This window comes from Mauremys mutica, chromosome 18 (assembly GCF_020497125.1).
Source record: "Mauremys mutica isolate MM-2020 ecotype Southern chromosome 18, ASM2049712v1, whole genome shotgun sequence".
NCBI lineage: Eukaryota > Metazoa > Chordata > Testudines > Geoemydidae > Mauremys > Mauremys mutica.
Window position 1 is genome coordinate 19,872,389 of NC_059089.1, and position 22,314 is coordinate 19,894,702.

The 22,314-nt window shown below is 38.4% G+C and overlaps 1 protein-coding gene across 10 annotated transcripts in view; it reads right to left on the reverse strand.

Moving 5' to 3' along the window:
• AK8 (adenylate kinase 8) overlaps positions 1–22,314 on the reverse strand; it is a 103,447-nt gene that overhangs the window by 58,740 nt on the left and 22,393 nt on the right. For 9 of the 10 annotated variants that reach the window (XM_044992457.1, XM_044992459.1, XM_044992458.1 and 6 more), the window contains 6 exons: positions 21,622–21,690; positions 9,115–9,196; positions 7,611–7,682; positions 6,301–6,501; positions 3,125–3,256; positions 590–679 (listed from right to left, as the gene is read on the reverse strand). In XM_044992457.1, coding sequence (XP_044848392.1) covers positions 590–679; positions 3,125–3,256; positions 6,301–6,501; positions 7,611–7,682; positions 9,115–9,196; positions 21,622–21,690 — 646 coding nt within the window. The remainder of the gene's footprint in view (positions 1–589; positions 680–3,124; positions 3,257–6,300; positions 6,502–7,610; positions 7,683–9,114; positions 9,197–21,621; positions 21,691–22,314) is intronic. The other variant, XM_044992460.1, reaches the window with a different exon arrangement.

Here is a 22,314-nt window from a genome sequence, read left to right on the forward strand (position 1 = left end):
GGCCCTATATATAATGTGCAAGGCAATTAACGTCCGAATAAGACTAGGCTACTACCCTGAGAAGCTTACAAGCTTTACCATTTTTCTCAATATAATCAGTCGTCAGCCTTCCAAAAGCAAAACTGCTAAGTTCTTATGGTGCCCCCTCACCAAAAAATCCTCTGGGACAAATCTTACAGTAGCATTTCTCATAAGTTAAAATACTTGTGTCAAACCAGGCAGACAATCTCCATCAGAGCATGCTTCAAATGAAAATCAAAAGGTTGTTGTGTTTTACAAACTACCAATGACAAAAAAACCCACCAGACTCCTAATTTTAATTCAGGGACACAATTAGAATTCAAAGATGGGATCTGGAAGTAAAGAGGCTGGGCTTCACTCACATAGGTACTCAGTCTCAGGTACCCTGAAGAGATTTACCAGCTGAAAATTCTGATCTCAGTTATACTCCAGTGTAAATCTGGAATAACTAAACTGCATCAATGAAGTAACTTCATATTTCAACCAGTGGCTGTATGAATTTCTCCCACAGATTATTTTCTCCCACGAACTTGTAACTACAGTGCAGTAAGACAACAACATGCCCTACCTGGCCATCCACTGTCAAAATAAGGCTTAATGAGTTCTCCAAGTTTTGTCTTGTCTGCAACAGCTTCCTTTAGCAGTTGCCCGCAGCAAACTGAGAGGAAGGAGGAACAAAAAGACACAAGGTTAAATTTTAAAAAGGAAGCAAGCAAGAAAGGAAAAAAAAACCCAAGAAGCTGCATATTGGAAAAAGGTCACTGAATAAAATAAAAGTTATGGGATTTTTTTGGATTTGGGGGTTGTTGTTTTTTTTTTGGCCAAGCAAACCCAAAAGCAAAGAGATTGAGCAAGGGAGAATACTGAATAAAAAAGAATACATTTGACAAGGAACATATTAAAAACGGAGGCAGAGAGAAAGATACTAATCAAATACGTTACTAAAATAATAACTCAAGGGATAGCTGGTGGGGTTTTCACTTTTTATAAACTTATAATTACTGAATAAAGTTACACTTGCTGAACAGCTCTGCTGGAGGTAGAGGAGAATATGCAGTTCAAGAAAGTGGCCCCTGGATCATTTAACAATCATGTAAGAATTATATTGATGAAACTGTGCTAATGCAATATGATGGTTTCGAGTTCAGATAAGCAGAACATCATGAAATTTAGAATTAAGGTACCAAATCAGGACCACTGCATATTAAATAACAATACTTTGTACCTGTATGGCACATTTCATCCAAGCAAATTAATTAAGCCTCATTACCCCTACAGGAGTTAGATAAGTATTAGTTATTATTATAATAATCAATTTTATTTTTGATTAGTCAAATGACTGTCATCACTGCATTAAAGGATAAAGCTTTTGTTAAAATTAATAAAATATTTTAAAAATAAAGATACAATGTAACATAATGGAATTAACATACTTCAAGGTACAGTAAGGTTTTACTAATTTTATTTGCAGATTTAATTTTTTTATTATACAGATTTAAAAAATAAGGATTATCATCTTTTTTCACTTTATTAGATAATGTTTGTTAATTATTTGTAGTGTATTTTCAGACGCATTTAAGTAAAATGATAATTGTTCAAAATAAAAAAAACAAGGGCCAGATCCCCAACTGGTATAATTTCAACATAGCTTCATGACTTCAATGGAGCTACACCAATTTATAGCTGCTAAAGATCTGGACGGAGAATGTTTTCCTTTAGTTGCAATGATCTTAAGCAATGTATGAGCCCACTCTTGCAATCCATACAGGGAACTCACACTGAACTCATTGCAGGTTCTGAACACATAGCACTTACAGGATGGGGCCATGGCTAGGACTAGTGTAAATGTAGGGCTGGTCAAAAAATTTCTGTTGAAACAGTTTTGACAGAAAAGTGGGTTTTTCAACAAAATCATTTTTTTTTTGCAAAAGGTGTCTGCCTTCTGCAGAACATTTTGAGTTTTTGTCTAAAAAAAAATCTAAATCTAAAACGTATTTGTTTTCTATCTAAAATTTTGGTTTGTTTGTTTTTTGACAAAAAGCCAAAATTTTCCACAGCAATGTAGACAAACATGTTTTTTTGTTTTCATCAAAATTTTTAATGACACCTCTGCATTTTCTGATCCGTAATAACATGGGTAAGATCATTCAGTTCTTATTCACAAGAGTAATCTCATGGGATTGCTTCGCTGAGGGCCTGATCCAGTTCTCATTGAATTCTTTCTGTTGACTTCAGCAAGAGTTCAATTAAGTCCATAGGATTTGTCACATCAATATAGGAGGCAGGATCAGGCCTACTGCTGTCTTTTTTCCCTAAAACTTATTATTTCTGGTTATTATTGTAGAGTTTTGTGTGTTTAAAGCACACTAATGAAATCGGCTTAAATATTACTTGAAGGAAAAGAGCTGATCAGCTATGCAGTTTTACAGTGACAATTCCAAAATATCTGCAGTTTTTCCAGTATTACATAATATTACACAATGTGACTGCAAATTACATTGACTACATTGCCAGTTGTGATCTACTTTAGCCTACTTTGATGCACTTGATACTATGAACATGTACCAGAACAAGCCCCATGTGATGTTTTCTGGGGCTCCCTTATAAAAGGCAGAGAAAGGTCACTTTGATATTTGTTCCCTTTTTAAAAATTATATATTTGAAATGCATAAAAACTAAGAATCTTCTTCCCATTTCAGAACCACTTTTCTTTTAAAAGCCTCCCAATACTGAGTAGACATGAGAAAGTGCAAAGTCATTATGCAAGACCCACTGATGCGATGGAGAATTCAGAGCACTACAGACTGTTCACAGGAGTACCTCTGGTGTATAACACGTGAAAAACTACTGATCTAAAGGGTATAAAAAATGATGACTAAAAAAAATGTTGGAGCTAGTTTGGCACAGGATATATGTTTTTATTGGTTAATATTTTTTTATTGCAAGATTTTCCAGCCCCCCCCCTGCAAAAAGTTTGACATCCACAGTGATGGACTAACAGAGAAATTTTACGAGCGAGTAAGAAAGAAAGACAGCAAAAGATAAATGATCAAAAGGAGAGAAAGAGGGAATGGAGCAAAGTGCATATTTACTGAGAACTTACTGTTGACAATGTTGTATTTCTGAGCTATTAGTGCTGCCTGCAGGCTCTTCCCACTGCCTGGGGGTCCACAAAAGAGAATCCGTGGTGTAAAGGGGGCAGCTGATCGGCACCAGGTTTGGACATAGGTCAGAACTAGAAAGATGAGAAAGTCAGATGCCGAGAAAAAGAGTTAAAATTCATTTACTTTTGCTTTCTTAACAGAAACAATAATTGATTAATTTCTTTATTTATAACTATGACATTATCATCGTGTATTTGTATTACATGAATTGAGATCAGGGCTCCAACATAAATGACATACTCTATCTGTAACTTACAATACTATGGTGACAAGCATTTTAGGAAACCTATAGTTAAAATATACTTAGCACTCATATTGTGCCTTTCATCGGTGGATCTCAAAGCACTTTATAAGAGAGATTCAATTACTAACTGCACTTTAACCATGTAATTTTTAACAGAAACCAGCTTTGCTTTTTAGCTACACTTACCATGCAGGGGGATTATCATTACATTTAATAGTTATGGTAGTTTCTAAACAAATAGATATGGTAATTATGAAAGAGGCAGGATGTCAATTTGTCATGACACTTCCCCAGCTTCTTATGTGATCAACACCCTCCTATTTAGTATGTTTTAAATTTTTGTGGCACTAGTGTAAGTCATGACACAATACAGCATTGATGCCATATAATTACATGTGATTTTATTCTTGTGCACATCATTTTTGCATGAAGGGTAAAGACAACTTGATGTTTTCAGCCCAGCCTGTTGGGCATCGCTTAATTTTTGTTGATCTTGCTTTGTATTGGGTAGGAAACTATTAATTTTATATCAGTCTAGGGGCCCATCTGCTGGGAACTTTGAAAAGACCATAGACCTTGTAAAGAATAATTCAAATGTTGCATTACAAGTGATCCCAACTTTGCTGCAGTCCTAGAAGAAGAGTTTATAAGATAGGTCTGCAAGAAGGTACAGTAAGGTTTAGCTTGATAATGAAGATATTTTATCATCAGAATATTTGGAACAGAGTCTGCCAACGTGTTGAGACCCTCAACTCCCATACTCCTTTCAGGATCAGGTCCTTGATGAACAAGAAGAAGTAGATATGCAGTGTTGTTGTAGCCATGTTAGACCCAGGATGTAAGAGAGGTAAGATATTACCTCTCCAACCTTGTTTCTCTAAAGAGAAATAGAGACACTTAAGCAAGACTCTAAATTTCCCATGTTACACAATAACATATGTTCTATAGAAGACACAACTCAATGTCTGAATGACTATTTCAGTCCAGACAACCTTAAATTCATATAGATTCTATGAAGATGCAATGGGGTCTCTGTGATACACACTACATTTAAATCTAATAAAATGGGTACAAGAATCCAAATCTTAGACACTGATTTTCCCTTTAAGAGTAATCCTATATTTTAAACAAGTTCTCCTTCACTCCATTTGGCACTTTAGGGGATTGGTGCTTTAATCTAGCATTTTACATGTTTTTGAGACACTAACGCACACTTGTTTAATGATCTCCCTTTGTGTCTGATTTCCAGATCCTTGTACCTCCTATTGTAGAAAAAAGGCAGAATAGCACAGTCCACTTCTGACATTTCTAGCTCCTGAACTGGGAGTAGTTGCTAAGGAGCATTTGAATCATACTGCAAGTGCATGGGATACATTCCTTGCTCCCAAACCATGGTGAATGCTGTACAGCTGAGATCTCTGAATATATTGGATGTAAGTCTGATCTCACACCAGAGTAAATCAGGAGCAATTCCAATTAAGTCATTGGAGTTGCACTGGTGTTTAATTGGTGTGGGATCAGAATCAGACCCTCAGTTCCAAAAAAATCTAATGAAGTTGCAATTTCTTGACTCCCTTTCTCACCCACATCTGTCATTAAAAATACAAATTAAACACACAAATCTTGAAAATCATAATCTGTCTATCACATAATTTATCCAAAAACAAATGTCAGCTAACCAAGGAGGGGTCTAGTTATTCTAAGCACTTTCCACAACCAGGGTATCCAAAAGCACAAACATTACTGGCAAACCACCCTGCTTACAAATGATGCTTAATTTGCAGTAAATAACCAAGTTAATTAGGAGTAATGATCCCCCAGACAGTCTCCACATCTAATTATTCCTTAAAAAAATATCTGGCTGCTTGATGCACTGCAGAAAAAGATCTAGAGAGGATTTTTTTTCATTCCAATTTTCAATTTATCTCACTACATTATTAATTAATAATAATTAATATTCAGGCACTCACATTTTTATTTACAATTCAAGGCATGAATTCTTTATGAATTATGATATGAACTTTTAAATTTAATTAAGTAATTTAGAGGTAATTAATGTGTAAATTCCGAATATAAACTTCCTAGTTGTTTATCTTAAAAGTGCAGCACTTGTCATTAAAAAAAGACCTTTTTGAGATGCAAAACTACAGGGCTATACTACACCATCAACAGGCTGACAGATACAATGTACATTATCACTTGGTCTTCCCGACAGTTTCCTCATTTTTTTCATGAAGAATCAACATGCAATATCAGAATGCATCAAAGAAAAGTTGAACAAAAGCAAATAAAGGATTACCACGTAGCAAACCTTTCAGTGCAGGCAACTTTTATATAATGAAATACAACCCGCCTTGAACTACTACTACTTGTTAATGGACTTGTGCATGTAGTACCTGTACAGGAGATTACCAGTGGTTCCAGTATGTATACCAATATTGATACTGCGGGCTTTTATAACTGCAACTCTAGGCTTCTCCATCCCTTAGGAAATGATTCTGTAACGTCTGTTAGTCTATAAGGTGCCACAGGACTCTTTGCCGATTCTGTAACCCTTACTCACATTGCGTCCCCAATGGGACTACTCTAATGAGGAACTGCTTTTCATTGTGAGTAAGGGTTGCAGAATCAAGAAGACCTCCCATTCAACCATGCCTGTTCTAACCAGCAAAGAAGCTGTCTGGAGCAGCCCAAGCTTAGCAGGCCACACGGAACACAATCAAATTAGAGGCAAGTCAACATTGACTGATACATGTGAGATCTTAGTCCTATAACTTGGCACAGTTGTCTCTAAATGTTGGGAATCACTCTTTCAGATGAGAATTTGTCAGCTATCAAATTTCCTTCCAACTGTACACAATCGATATTTACCCTGGGAGAAGACATCTGCACAAGGTTGGTCAGCATTGATCGATTTTAGTATTTGCTGATAGATCTGGAAAACTCTGGGAAAGTTTCTATGATACTCCAGCAGGTGCTTTGCTGTCTCCTGTTCAGATATGCCTTCCGCCTCCACCAAACGCTGTTGCACCAGGGGGTCGCTTGGCCAGTCAAAGGTGGTATGGTACACCTCTAGAAGTTAAACAGTAATTAGGACCCAGTAGGAAAAAGAATTTGATAGAACTTGTTCACCTTGCAAAAAGGTTCCTCACCATAATCAAGGTCTAGATTGTACCAAGACCTTAGGTTGGAGCATAAGGAGAAGGGAAGCACAGTGATTCCTTCCTAACTACTACCGTATAGCTCCACAAAGAAGACAGATAGTGGCAGAAAGAACTAGCCAGCCATGTGACAGTGGGGGGTAGGTATGTTTGTGTCCCTTAGTGTGGTGCAGCAGTGTGCCCGCTACCACTATACACTGGGATCTCCAGAACAGATCTATGCCTATCTGGTACCATCAAGCCTTTAATTAAGAATAAGAATAATACTTTGCACTTCCCTAGCACCTTCCACCTAATGATTTCTAAACACTTTTTAAGCATTAAAATATTGATTCCTATAGCACAGCTGTAAGGTAGGATATTATCCCTGTTTTCCAAATGGGGAGACGGAGGTGCAGAATGGTTGCCCACGGTTACACAAGAAGTCTGTGGCAGAGCTGGGAACAGGACTTAGATTTCCTGGCTCCTACCCTGAACTTTAACCAAGGCCTCTGTAGAAAAGCAAATAAAAGCCATCTCTTTAATTCAGCATGTCCTTTCCAATGCTACTCCTAAAACAACTGACATGGGTTCCTGTGGAACACCCAAAGTGTCATCTGCAACAGTGCCATTTCCTGTTGGCTCTCCCACTTGGCATCACACACAGTGGAGGTTATCCAAAGGTGTAACTGCCTTTTATGGAGAGGCAGACATTCAAGGTCTATCAAAGATGCCATGGTAAATAGTAAAATTCTTATGGTGTGACTACACACATTAGGGTGACCTGTGCTGTAATGGAGCAGTGCTGCTTGCCACAAAACAGGTCTTTACAAATACTTTCCCCACTAAATTGGTGCAGAAAATTATACATGTTGAATTTAAAACAAACTAAAATAAATCTGATTCAGAATTACATTGCCTACTCACATCGTAAAGGGACAGCATTACAAATCAACTTTAAAAGCATCAACACTTCAGTGTCTCTTGGGTTGACACAAAAACATTCTCCTAGAAGGGATCAGTAACAAAAGCATACTACACCTTTCGTGGATGGATCAATCCTTTTCCCAAGGTTCCTCTCAATAAGCACTGTGTCTGGAGCATACAGCACAACTAAGCACAGAAGAAACAGAATAGAAATGCATTTTCAGTTAGTTACTGATTTCATTTCTTGGAGATGCTTCCAAGTGTGCTCTGCAAGTAAGGATGGATCGATGCAGTTCATGTACATTTAGCCATCTTCCCCATTTGTAACATTTGTCCTTATTTCCCTGTATTTTACCTATCAACATTTGATTTTGGGGGGAAATTTTGGCCAAAACTATCAGTCAGATGGCAGTTAGGAAGAAATATATTGTGATAAATACATAGCTCAATTTAGTACATTCTGTGATGCAATAATCTTGCTTCTTTTATGGTCATTCACTTACTAAATTCAACTAATTTAGGCATGTGCATTCAATCTTGCAAAGTTCTTCTTCATTTATATTCTAAATAAGGGTGCTATTTTGTTCTTGGTTATACAGATAAAATTGAGGGAAGAATTTGACCTTCAATATTGTTAGCTACCTTCAGAAATGACTGTTTAAATACATGCACCACATACAAGTACTATCCAATATATCTATTTTTCTAAACACTATCACAGTGATTCTGAATTCCTTTACTAACAGCGGAATTGTGTACAAATCAAATCCAAAGTAGCCAATTATCCTGTCCCTGCTGACTACAACTGGGGCTGATTTATTACTCACACTTGAGCTGTGCAGTTTTTAAATCATTCCCTGCCCCACCCCCACCCCAATTTTCATTTTTCTCATGCATTTTGGATAGGTCCCTATCTAACAATGACTTGGAAATGCAGATAGTCCCAAGGAGGGGAGGGCAGGTGCTAGGGTCTTGTCCTTCAAGGCCCTGCCACTATAGAATTATCTTTGCTTTGACTTACCCAAGATTCCACCTGTGGCATGAAAGGTCAGGCTTAAGGCCTGGGTGTATCCATTTCATTTTGTGTGTATTGAGTAAATTGTATTTATTATTCTATCATACAGAGGGAATGGCTTGGGGGCTCTTTTAGATCCTTTTTGCTCCCAGGGATCAATTAAAGCAGAATCCTTGAGATTTGGGTCCTGAGGTCAGAGGAGGTTTGGACTCACTGGTGAGGCAGAGGCAGAGAGGCACAGCTGTTTGCAGTCACTTGCTAGAAGAGGCTTGAATTTGATGGAAGTGGGCTGTAGCCCACGAAAGCTTATGCTCAAATAAATTTGTTAGTCTCTAAGGTGCCACAAGTACTCCTGTTTTTTTGAAGAAGACAAAGGTTCATCTAGGGATGGGGTAAATAGTTCAACAGACTGCCCCAAAGTTTTGGAGGTCCCAGGCCTCATGTAGTCATTTCCTCCAGTCCAGTGACTGTTTCTGATTTGCTTTGATCTCTTGGGCATGTTATACACATTTAAGAAATACTGGTTTTAACATTTTCAGGTGTTTTTGTTTAGGTCAGTAGTGGCTTTCACCTCTGGTACACAAACAATCTTGTATTTCTTACCAACATGTCTCGGAGTGATGCCAGCTGACTGCAGCATCCATGCTTGATCCCGGTTTTCAGGAAAACCTTCCAAAATCCAACCCTATTGCACAAAAAACATGAAAGAATTATTGATCTAAACCGAGGGAACCTTAACAATTAAATCCTAGGACTAAAAATCCCATTTGTTGAACACAGACTATCTGATTCTGATCTCATATCAGTGTAAATCGGGAATAAGTCATGCATTTAGACCAGGGCTTCCCAAATGTTTCCAAAAAATGTACCCATTTCCCAGACTAAAACATCAGTTAACATTTGAATCTCCTTCTACCTCTTTGAAACACTGAGTTATCTCACCTGCTCAGACAAAAACAATTGTAACCTCATTTCATTCTTTCCTAGTGGACAAGTTCAACCTATGAAATTTTTTAGGATCATAATCTTATACTGACCCTAAAACAAGGGGAGGATTTGGATAATGCACATATTCAGAGTACTTTTCCAATAAATCGTTTAGTACAATCCATACAAGCCTCTGAAATGAATGACTGATGAAGACTCTTCCACACTGAGCTCCTCTATGGAATATCATAATCACATGCAATGAGCGGAGGGTAGTTTGATGTTTTGAAAGCTCAATAGTTTCAGTACTGGGCACTTTTGAGATTTTTGAGTGTCGAGAACATTTAATTACAATCTACAGATCATTGGAGACCCAATTCTTTAAGGTGTCAAGAGCACTTGATTCTCAGTTCATTCTAATCAATGGGATTTAAGAACATAGCACACACATACCCCTCCCCCAGGATTGAGCCTTTGGTAATATTGCTAATTACATCAAGTTTTTACCTCTTGAATATTTATCTGGATAAAGCCTGGATCCTTGGATCTGACTGAGATATGTTCAACACAGGACATGAGAAGGTGGAGAGGCAGCTGGGGGTCAGTTCATCCTCTACATGTGTCAGAGCAGCCTCAGCGCTGCTCTAGTTTATGGTGTAAATGCCAGGTGGGGATATTTGGAGTATACCATGTTCTTTCCAAGCGCACTGCCCCGGCGTAACCCCTATTTGGGGGTGGGAGTGGATTTTAGAGGTTAGAACAGACTAGCTGTAAACCAGTCTGGAATTCCTCTTTGCTGGGGGAATCTTCAGATGTCATCTTAGGGCAGTTTTATGACCCCTTAATGCCAGTAGAGTTGTACAATGGGGTCATAGCATGGGCCAAGGTCTGGCCCTAAATGCCTAGTTCTTATTGACTGGTGGTTCATCTTTTTCTAGAAAGCTGATCTCTCAACATTTCTATAGGATAAAGTTTAGGGGCAGTGAGATGGAGACTTGCTAAATGCAAATGAATGTATCCAATTTTGCCATATTTTAGATTATTTATGTGATTAACTTTTTTCTTAATTTTGGATCGTTTAAAAAAATATTACATTTATTGAAGTTTTTGGTACACGAGAAACTGCAAATAAAGCCATCTTTTAGTTGATTGCACTTTCAATTCCTATTGAAGATTATATACCATCTTCCTCCTCGCTCATTGTATGATTCATTAAGTTCACATCGTAATATAAATAATATAAATTAAGCTTAAAGAGACACCATCAAAAATTAGCATCAGATATTAAAAAATCATTTCACATGTTATTAACATCATCTCAATTTATTACAACTGAAATAATTTCTTAAATCAAATTTACTTTTCACCACTTGAACTATCAGCACTCAGCTTGGACAGTGAAACCAGATAGGTCCGATTATTATCCCCATTTGCCAGACAGGGAAACTGAGGAACAGAGCAGTGAAGTGACTTGCTCAAGTTCAGACAGGGAATTCAGAGGTGGTAACAGGAACCAGATCTCTTCACCTCTTGTCCTGTGCTTTAGCTGCAATATCATCCCTTCTCCCTTATTTAGGGTAAAACTCACACCCACACCCACCCAAAGCCCAAGAAATCAGATTTGATGTGAACCATTAGGCAGGCATTAAGGAGATATACCATTTACACATCCCAAACTGCACGCAGACCATGGTGTTGCAATGCAGTCCCTCTAAAGTAGTTACTCCAGCTTTCTGCAGAGGGCAGTCCACCCCTCCACAATACAGATGTGATGCCCCTTTGCCTGCACACATAAAATTTTGCCTCAAAATGGGACCTTGTTTGGGTCCTCAGTACCAAAAATGAATTTCATCCAGCAGGAAAAAAACATCTCAATGAACTAGAGCATAAGATGTGTTCTACTGTGGATGTTTGGGAGAAAAGAAACTGACCATTTCCAGTGTTGAATGTGTCTGAAGGCAACATGCACTAATAACATCACCACAGTAAAATGGACACTTACATATTCTACTAGTGATTTATTTTTAGTTTTAATCTAAAAAACCCTCGAAGGATACAAACGTCTTCTTTCTTGAAACACAAAACAAAAGGCAAAAATACCCCCAACCAGCACAAACCCACCACAATTTCTACAATTTTGAAATATTCAAAAGAATACCAAGCCACACCATGGATTTATAAAAAGAGAAACTAAACAAATCTAAAGAGCAATGAGCACTGAAGAAAATATGCACTTTTTCATTATTTTCGTAAATTATACAGGAAAACTCATAGTAATGGAACCCTACTTCCCAGAGCTAATGAAGCAACAGAGCAAAAGAAAGAAAGAAAGAAAGAAAATCCTTTTGCTCCCTTAAGTCCTTGTTATAGCCAGATAAGTGTTGGACTGAACATCTTAAAAAAAAAGAAGCATTTACAGATCTATGAAATACCACAGGAGTGCTGCAGCATTACTCAATTTCTATGTGATGCAGTATCTGAAATCTACCTCTCTTATAGCCCCGGAGTCTAAACCTGCTAAATTTTGTCTAAATTTCTCTTTGTTAGTTGTTTAGCTGAACAAGTCCTTGTCACTGTACTCCCAATAACTTTCTGGGGTGATAAGGAAGCTGAAAGAACATATCTTTTTATGAAAAAAGACATTTTAATACTGTATTGCATTAGCTAGCAACCATCATCATCTCCCACATAAATTTTAGCATTATTTCAGGGAAACATACCTCAGTGATTTTTGTAAGAGGAAATCAGGGCATTCCAATTACACAAAAAAAATAGAGTAGACTACTTAAAATTCCCTAATTAGCCCAATATCACTAGCATGCCATCCTGCAGTTATCTGAGGGCAATAAAAAAAAGACTCCAGTAACTGCAAGCCATTTTTTGCCATTCCCAGTGTTTGCTTTATCAAATTAGGATGAACTGCTGAATAAGGTCACACAGGTGCTAAAAAATCAATTTTTCCCTTGAGAGTTACAGAGGAGAGAGAACAGAAATAGGTTCTACCGTGTTTTAGCAGTATGTTAGGAACCTAAGCATTGTATTGTAAATGCACTCTGTTCAGCCAGACATGTGAAACCAAGTCCTGTACCCACAGTGGGCCAGATCCTACGCTGGTGTAAATGAACATAGCACCTCTGACATCAATGCAGCTATGCCAATTTACACCAGTTGAGGACCTGACCCACTATCTCCATTCCTAGTTTAATATTCTTTGGAATCTAAACTAAACAACATATTACAAGATTTCTGGTGCCAGGGCAGTTTAGGAGCATTACAGCTCAAAAGCAAATACTCGGCAATGAACAAGAGATAGAGGATGATCTTTTTAACAAGATGCAACACACTTTATAAGATTCACATACAATTATACAAATGCCAAAGTCCCTTAAAGCAGATAGCATACAATTTAATGGCTAAAAGTTCAAGTAAGAAATCATAGCTCAGTGAATAGCTGCTTGTAACAAATATATTTTAAGGCACTAAACAAATACATAATAAATAAACCCTATATAAATAGTTAGTTTTTTGGATCTTATTTCCAAGGTCTCTGAATTCTGAGGTACCAGTAGTCCCTAATTAGAATACATTATCCATCTACTTGACACTTCAGTGAAATGTCTATTCTACCACAGAGTTGCAGCTTTGTTCAGAGCAGGTTTATTGATATTCTGATGCGTTCCCTCTCCATACCCCCAGTGGCTTGGTTCTGTTTTATCACACATCAAAAAGGCCGTATGCTCAGGGCACCCCATGCACAGCTCAGAGCTGGAGGTCTGAACAGCTGCAAGTAGTATGGTATCACAGGAGGGACAAGCTCCAAGCAGATGTCACAGATAAAAAAAAAAAAACACAGTAAAAAGGGAGTGTGGCTTGGGAACTAAGAAAGAGGTAGCAACATACAGCAGAGCAAGACCTGACTTAAAATATGCCTATCATGCTTTATGCAAACACTGGTCTTTTCTGCCCTCCTGACTATCATTAAAGTGTAATTAGTAACTTCACTTGATAAGAATGTGTTTCTTTATGAAATAATCTATTTTCTCTTCTTGATAACAATAACCTCCAGGCAATCCAAGCATAGGCAGCACATCCTCACGTCTAGCCGTGAATAAAAGCTAGGGTCCTGAGGATTCCATAATGCTTCATTCTGGGGCCATCATCTACTCCCCACAACTGGACCCTCAAATCCCCTCCAACTTCAAGACAGTGATAAAGGCGGCATTCAGCTCTTGCCTTAAGGTCAGGTAAAGTGCTCCTTGGACACCTACCTCCCTGTGTAAATCAGCAGCAATGAGGTATTTGTACGGATATCACCTCACTCCTTCAAATTCAAGGAATCTGGAGCAGAAGAAACCCAAGGTCATTCTCAAACATGGGTGTCTTTTGCTGCAGTGCAGTATTGCTATCAACCTATCAGTGAGTGACACCTTCCACCCAACTAATAGTTACACTGATACTCAGCTTTCTTTTATTACTGTTTGGCCTGAGCATCCTCAAAACTTATTACAAAAATAGAAAGCTATTGACACAGATAGGGTTAGAACAAGACAAAGAGTGAAGAAATGCAGAAAATCACCACTCAATCACATTAGACTTGAGAAAGAATTCTCAGCCACAGCTTTGGCATTCCCTTTCACAAAAGATTAGAAAGACCACAAATCTTGTTGCCTTCAGAACAAAATGTCTTCACCATTGTTTTCCCACAACATTCAGATTTAAAAAAAAATGATATGCCCTTCCCTCCCATCCAAAGAAAGGAGAGGTAACCAAACAACAACAAAAATCAATGATTAAAGTCCACTGTGGACCCAAGTCGTTCTCTAAGACTGTCAGATACCGGGGCAAGGAGTGCAGTATAAATACTGAGATAAGCAGACAGACCTAAAGGTGACATAATAATTCTTACAAGAATTGGAGCATCCAGACTGATGTAGGCTGCATGACCTTTGTCGACTGAAACTCTCCCATGACTGCAACTACCTCTTGCAAATACAATGTACTGTCTCAGGCCTTTTGATGCCATCTCTATAAGCTTGCATTGCACAATATTTTCTGCGGTGAACTACTCCTTTATTTACTGTGCCCACCCTTTATTCTGTACTGTGCCCATCCTCTTTCTCCATCCCTATGAACTAGGGGGATAAGAGCAAAGGAAATCAGGGGAGTACACACCTAGCAAAGATGCCACAATTATCACTATGCAGAAGGCAGTAGATATGTGAAAGTCTCTACTGACAAGCTGATTCCTACAATTTGTCGGTATTAGGAGTGTGACACTACACTCCATATTCTTCATAGAGATATTGTTATGAAATGAATATGGCATAACTAAGACGTGTTTTATGCAAGATGGGTCTTGTGAGACATCACTGGAAAGATTATGATTTGATTAATATGATTATCCTATTTGTATGCATGTATCATTTCTGTATCTGAAGTTAGGAATATTGACTATGTATCAATTACAAAAGTGTTTGTACCTGGGGAACGCCCAGATGACAGAATGCAATCAGTCTGCATGGGCCATTAGGGAGAACAATAGGACTTTGAAGATGCTAATCTCCCACCTTCCTGAGAAGCTTCCTGGAATGCTACAAATGGCCTTTGACTCATGGCTGCTTTGACACTGCAGGGTCATGTGATCATGTCACCTGGTACTGGACTCCATCCTAGAATACCAGTATTTTCCACTAAGGGGAGTGGGAATCCCACTGAAAGACAAAGTAAACCCCGCCATATGTAAATCCTATTTAAGGCAGGGAAGTGAGTTAATCAGGGTTCATTCTTCATGGAATCCCTGCCCAGGATGACTGCTGAAAATGTCTTAGGAACAAGGACGAAGGGGGCGGGGGGAAGAAGATCTGAGCCCAGGCTGGAAAAGGTGTCTGGCCTATGAAAGAAATGCCTAATACAACATTTAGGGTGAGAAATTACTACCTGCTCACGAAAGCTCATGCTAAAATAAATTTGTTAGTCTCTAAGGTGCCACAAGTACTCCTGTTCTTTTTACCTGTAACCAGTTTCTTTCGTGTATTAAAGCTTAGTTTGTGTGTTTGTTTTATTTGCTCAGTAATCTGCTTTGATCTGTTTGCGATCCCTTATAATCACTTAAAATCTATCTTTTAAAAATCTAATAAACTTGGTTTTGTTTTCTCTAAAACCAGTTTGTGGAATTCAGAACTGGGGGGAGGAAAGCTGTGCAGATCTTCCTCCACACTGAGGGAGGGGGTGAATTTCATGAGCTTACACTGTGCAGTTCTCTGTGCAGCGCAAGACGATACAATTTTGGGTTTACATTTCAGAGGGGGTGTGCACTTGAGTGCTGGGCAATTCCTTAGCCGAAGCCTTCCCAGGCAGAGCTGATTTCAGTGTCTGTGTCTTTCTGCAGCTGGGCGTGTCCCTACCTGTGTGGGGGCTGGAGAAGGCTTGAGGGCCTGGTTCAGCAGGACAATGTAAGGAAACCCAGGCTGGTGGAACAGGCAGGCTCAGTGGTACTCCAATACATCAGGTGGGGGAGGGGACAACCTGTCACAAGGAGGACTAGAGGTTGGAAGAGGTCACACTTTGTCAATCTCTTTATTGGAAAGGAAACTCTTTGCCCACATAAAAAGCATTTTGGTAGCTTCAGTACTGAATAAGAAGCCATGTCCTATGTAGACAAATAAATTGATATTAATGGGCCAAATTCTCCCCTCCATGACACTTGTCTAACACAGTACACTATCAGCTTGCATGGGGCTGCACAGATGAAACTGGAGGCAGGATTTGGCCCACTGATTACATGATCTCATCCACCAAACAACAACCAAAGAAAGATCCTGTAACCAATGCAAGTGTGAGTTCATCACTTTTTACAGCCAAACACCTCTTCTACTCTTCTGAACTGCTTAGTTTTAACAAGTGAAATACTCCAATTACTCAAGTTAATCACTGGCAAAGGCTTAGTTCCCAAATGATCTTGAGACTGGTGCATAAGGTTCAACTGCTCCTTTCTCAGGCAGCCATTCCTAAGAGTGCAAATTCGCCACCTAGCAACCTCTATACTAGACTTCTCCAGTTCTATAAATTCATTCCACAACATTACATCCCAAGAATTAGGTAATAGCCAGTGGAACTTTAGACACCATGTACTAACACTATAAGATGAAACAACCTCATATCAGCTTCACAAGTCCCTGGTTCTAACATAATGCTTGCAATAAGTTTTCTGTGTATGCTGTAAGACCTACCCGCCTGATCCCTTGCAGGCCTAACTACATTTGTATTAGAGGAACACACAACATACAGTCTCAGCAGAGCTGTTGATCAATAAAATTGTACTCCTTAGAGGATGCCTGTGACATCTATAAACCTGTGAGTGTCAAAACAATGGCACAAAAAATTCTGTATTCCTACTGTCAGTGGGATGAAAGCTGTGCAATTAATGCCAGCCCAATGACACCACAAGGAGAAATAAAACAAACAGCTGGTGGTACTATGGTCCAGCACACTGCTCCTACAATCTAGTAACATCTTCAATATAAAATACTGACTTATGTTACGAGCAATATACCATAAATCTATACAAAGAATTCAAAAATCTACAGTCCACAATATTAATTGTATGAGATTTCACTTAAAAAGAGTAATAAAAATGCACGGATCCTCTTTCATATGGAAATTGAACATGCACAAAAAGAGGACATCCGTACATTTAGTGACTGTTGATTACAGCACCATTATACATTCTTTCTAGAGCTCAGTGAACTTACTCACATCTAACTGAACTAGTAGCAAGCACTTCCTTTTTGCTCAACTTGGCTTTTTTGGAGATGTCTGTAAGTTTTTATTGCCCCAAATGTCCCATCACTGCAAGCACTGGTTCCGTTCTACTGGCAGTAACAATAATGGAAGTGACAGGGTTCCAGGCAGTTGCTGGCATTTTAAGTATCATGATGTCCTAAGCAGGTCTACATGCTTAAAATGTCAGTAGCTGGAAGTGCCTTTTCTTGACTCAAGCTCCGATCTTTGCCACGACCAGTGGCGCTTAAACAGCATTAGCCACTGTGGAAAATATGGGGCAAAAAAGTGTAGTGTGCACAGGACCTGTGGAGAAGAGTGGAATTTGTCTGCATACTGAAGAATGTCAACACCTATCTTAATAGCACCACAATGAACATGTAAGAAACTTATCTGTTAAAAATGTGTGCTTCAGCAAGAGAGAATATGGTTTCTGTGAGGGATGGGAGCACATTACAAAGGGTTTAGAAATACCCTGGTGTTTTTCAAAAACTCCTAAACTGAAGAATTATTCACCAGTAAACAGAATCTGCTTTGAAGGCCTTGTCTGCACACACCCTCTTTCTCTAAAATTTCCCACCATTTCTACCACCAATCACCTCCACTAGTGGTGACAACAGTGGGAACACTAGTGTACACAATGCACCAGCAGCTATCATTTCAGTAGGTCTGACTGACCATGGTTAAACAACATGCTTTTAAAAACACTAGTGGCAGCCTGCAACCTTGTCTACACTAGCGACCCCATCGCTTCCACCACCAGTGGAGTTGCACCAGTGGTAATTATGGTGGCAAATCTGACTAAAAATAAAAACCTAGTACAGAAACTCCTTTCTTTGATAATGCAAGGACAGTATGTCTAGTGGTTAGCACTCGGAACTCCTGGATTTCATTCTGGGATTTGCTGTGTTTTGTAATTATTTTTATTTCGATGGGTTTGGCCTCTGAGAACAAGCAAGCAGTTCCATCTAGCACTTTATAGCCATCAGGCATCTTACCTCCCGGTCTCCTGGTCTAGCCATTAGATCACACTCCCTGCCTTCCAAGTCAGAATTGTGTCACTATTATTAAGTGGCATGATAAGCATGCTGATTTTACTCAACTAGAGAAATATTAAAATGTTCATATCCAATTGTGGAGGCAACAATCGTACAATAAACTGAATCATTCCTTGCCATAGAATTGCCACAGATATTTGACAGTCTCATAGCACTACCTCAATACAAAATTTTGGTTGTTTCTATTCCCCCATTCTGCTCGGTTTCAATTATACCCACAGCTGACAATATTGGTTTCACTTGATTTCAGCAGTTAAATTATTTAATTTAAAATACCATATAAATGTACAAGAAACTGTACTGTGTACTTGGGTCTTTAAACACATTCTACAGCTACACAGAAAGGCTTAATTCCAGCGTGTATTTAGTCCATTTATGCAGATACAGTAAATACCACCAGATATGTGGCCTAAAGGGATAAACATCTATCACCATTAAAAAAAAAAAGGCAGATCATCTTAAAAAAAGCTCTAAGAGAAACTAGGCAGACCCAGATAATTCAAGAATAATGACTTGCAATGCAGAAGTTTAATTCTACTTTGCAAATTCAAAATGAACAGATAAATTATGGATTAAGGCATACAGTATTTTGTACAGGAAAACTGACAACCACTTCCCAGACATTTAGGTTTTTTTTCCCAATCTCTTTACTAATTTCTTTCTAACAATTCAAAATGATTGTTTCAAATCTCCCAGTGGTTGAGAGTTGGAGAGTGTGCCATGACATTCTAAAATGCAAAGAAAATGGGCCATTTAAAAAAGATGGGGGAGGGGAAGTCTTATACATAATGAACTGAAAAGCTATTCCACAGTTTTTTCTGTCCTGGACTCATACCAATATAGCATGAGGGTTCAAAGGGCAAATAACAGCTAGATTTACGGAAGGAGCATCAGCTTGAATTAATAAGTTGTGCCTTACATTATAGATGATGTAATTTAGCTATCTGGGGCCTGATTCATCATTATGCTACTCCAGTTTTATGCAGCTGTAACCCCATTGATTTCAAGGGAGTTCCACTGGCATAAATCTGGATTAACGTAGTGGTGAATCAGGTACTTGGTCTATGAATTTCCCTTTGTAAAATTATGGTATATATTTGTTTGGGGTTTTTTAATACATGGTAACTTGGAAAAAAAATCTTATTGAAAGGTTACAAAGCATACCCTGATTTTTTGGATGACTCCAGTCTCCTTAGTAAATACATATTTAGCTAAATATATATTAAGGTGTTTTAAACCACTTTATTTGTAAAATATGTAGAAATAATTTAACAGATTCCAAGAGAAGAAGGAACCATTTTGATCATCTAGCCTGACCTCATATAACAGGCCATAGAACTTCCCCAAAATAATTCCATTTGAACACCTTTTAGAGAAACATCCAATCTTGATTTAAAAATTGCCAATCATGGAGAATTCACAACGACCCTTGATAAATTGTTCCAGTGGTTAATTACCCTCACTGTTAAAAATGTACACCTTCTTTCCAGTCTGAAACTGTCTAGCTTCAACTTCCAATCATTGCACTGTGTTATGCCTTTAGCCGTTAGATTGAAAAGTGCTTTATTAAATATTTTTCCCCATGTAGGAAACTATGGACTGTGATTTGTTTATTCCTTTGATGCCTTCTCTTTAGATTTGAATGGAATTACTTAAGGAATAAGATACAGCACAATGCAATTAATGGTACCACCATGTGGCCTTCCGTGAACTGCAAATAGGTAACCACAGTGTATTAATGTCATTTTTTGCATTTGATTTCCTTTTTGTCGTTTTTTTTTTAATTTCCACATTACCATTTAAATGGTTGCATGTAAACACTTAAGTTCAGACTTCATAGTGGTAATGAGGTGAACAATGGGTCTGCGCACACTTTAGCTGTTGCTTGGCTGGAGAGCATTCTCTGCCACAGGATAGTACCACACCACTTACATAGTCATAGCTATATATTTGCAACAAAAATAGATAGAAAAGTTACCACCACCTGTGCCACAAAAATCTACCATCTTAAAGCACAAGGTAGTGGCCCAAGTATGTGGTATCCATGGTTTGGTCTCACCTGTGACGATGGGACCATGACATGTTATCATCATATTCTAGCCCTGGGTGTTTAAATGTGGTTGGTTTTGTAAAATAAACAAGGCCTCTATTTTTCCTTTTTTACAACAAAAGCCTAGAATTTGCAGAACATTGCAAAATGCAGTACAAATCAAGGAAACACTATGGAAGCATGGGCTACATGACATTTGTGGCACTTGCAATTATCTCCTGTCCCTGATGTTAAGGCTGTTTTAGGAGAGGATTTTTCAGTATTTCAATAAGACATCCCAGCATTAGCGGCTGTCTTTGCTTTACTCAATGAACAAACCAGGCAGTGATGTCAAAAAGGGACAAGGTTTTATTAAATGGCAAACCTCAACATCCCTGTGATGGCAGGAAGTGCCATCTGCAGGTGGTTAAACTGAGGCACAGTTCAGCTGATACACCACAGACTGCATGAATCTAATGTAGACTGTGGTTTGTACACTTATTTTAGAAAAGTGCACCATATACTGCATAGTCTGTGTTATGGCATAACTTAGAAAGAGGCTTTATACCCAACAGACTGTTATGGCTCTAACAATCTTAATAATGGGCTGATTATTGACTCAATAAACCATAACAGCTTCTCCTGATCTAAAGAAAATACACAAGAGGGAGTTGGGCTTTCCTTTAGTCCAGATTCAAACCACTCAGTTTGCCCAGTATTAATCTACTTCAGAAGTTCCGGTTTAGGACACCCTACTTACATTTATGAATTCCTTGCACCCATGGGCATATTCAAGCCTATTCACTTGCCCATTTCTGCAACCTAATAACGAACTTATTAATTATTACCTAGAAGAGTGTATGTTCAAATACAGCATTTCCTAGCATGGAGGGGGAAAAAAAGATAAGACGAGAAACAGAGGAGATTGAAATGAAATGATAAACATTAGGGCTCTTTTCCCTCACCTTCAAGGGGAGTTAAAAATCTAAATCAATATATTGATTTTTATGTATTTTCTGTTTATCTGTTTTGTCCACTATAACTCTGCCAGTTGCCCCAGGCAATCAACAAAGCTATGCTTGTTCAGCCTTTGATCATCTTGCTGCTATACGATTAGCATATGCATACTCTCATCCTCCCCTTTATCCTGTTAGTAAAGCTCCAAACTCCCTCCACGGATGTTCAAGAAAGCAATCCGCTCCTGAGCCCCTGTTGATTTGCCCCCATTCCCTCCTCTGCTCAGGACTTGGAATGCTAACTACTGTGTGTGAGTCGTGTAAGTGCTTATCCACTGGCCCTCCGAGGAGCAATTCTTACTTGTTTGATGCAGTCCACGTTTGACAGACGCTCCTGGATCAGATTGGCCCACAGTGCATTGGGAATTTTCTAAAGAAAGAACAAAACAAAAAACAAAAAAAAGAGAAAGGCTGAATATTCACAGTGGAGTTCAAAAGGAATTTTATCATGAAGGCACTCTGGCTAAAGGTGGACTGAAATGCCTTCTTAAAATAAATAAATAAATCAAACCGAGACCCCCAAATCATTAACACAACATATATGGTAAGTTAAAAATAACAGAGAAATTCATTTAAAAAATAAACTAAATGACTTTTTACTTGCCAAGCTCTGAGTTTATGGTTCTGCATTTCCCCTACCAGGCTTAAACATGTCACGAACGTGTAAATAGCCCCAAGATCTGCACTTCTACTATTGTGTTAGGCCACAATCCTGCAACTGAAGAAAAACCTTACGCTCGTGAGAAGTCCCACTGACTTCAGTAGAATTCTGGTCTACGTGCTGCTTTACAGGACAAGGTCTGTGGCATTAGTGATGTTATCAGTTGTAATATGGGACACGAAGAACCCTGAACTCAGCACTGGCAATCAGGGAGAACCTGATTTTCAAATATTGTATTTTATAATCTTATATCTCTGCATTTTTTACATACATACCCTGATAATTTCCTGGGTTCTTAAAACAGTCCTTTATATTTTTCCCCAAAGCATTTCT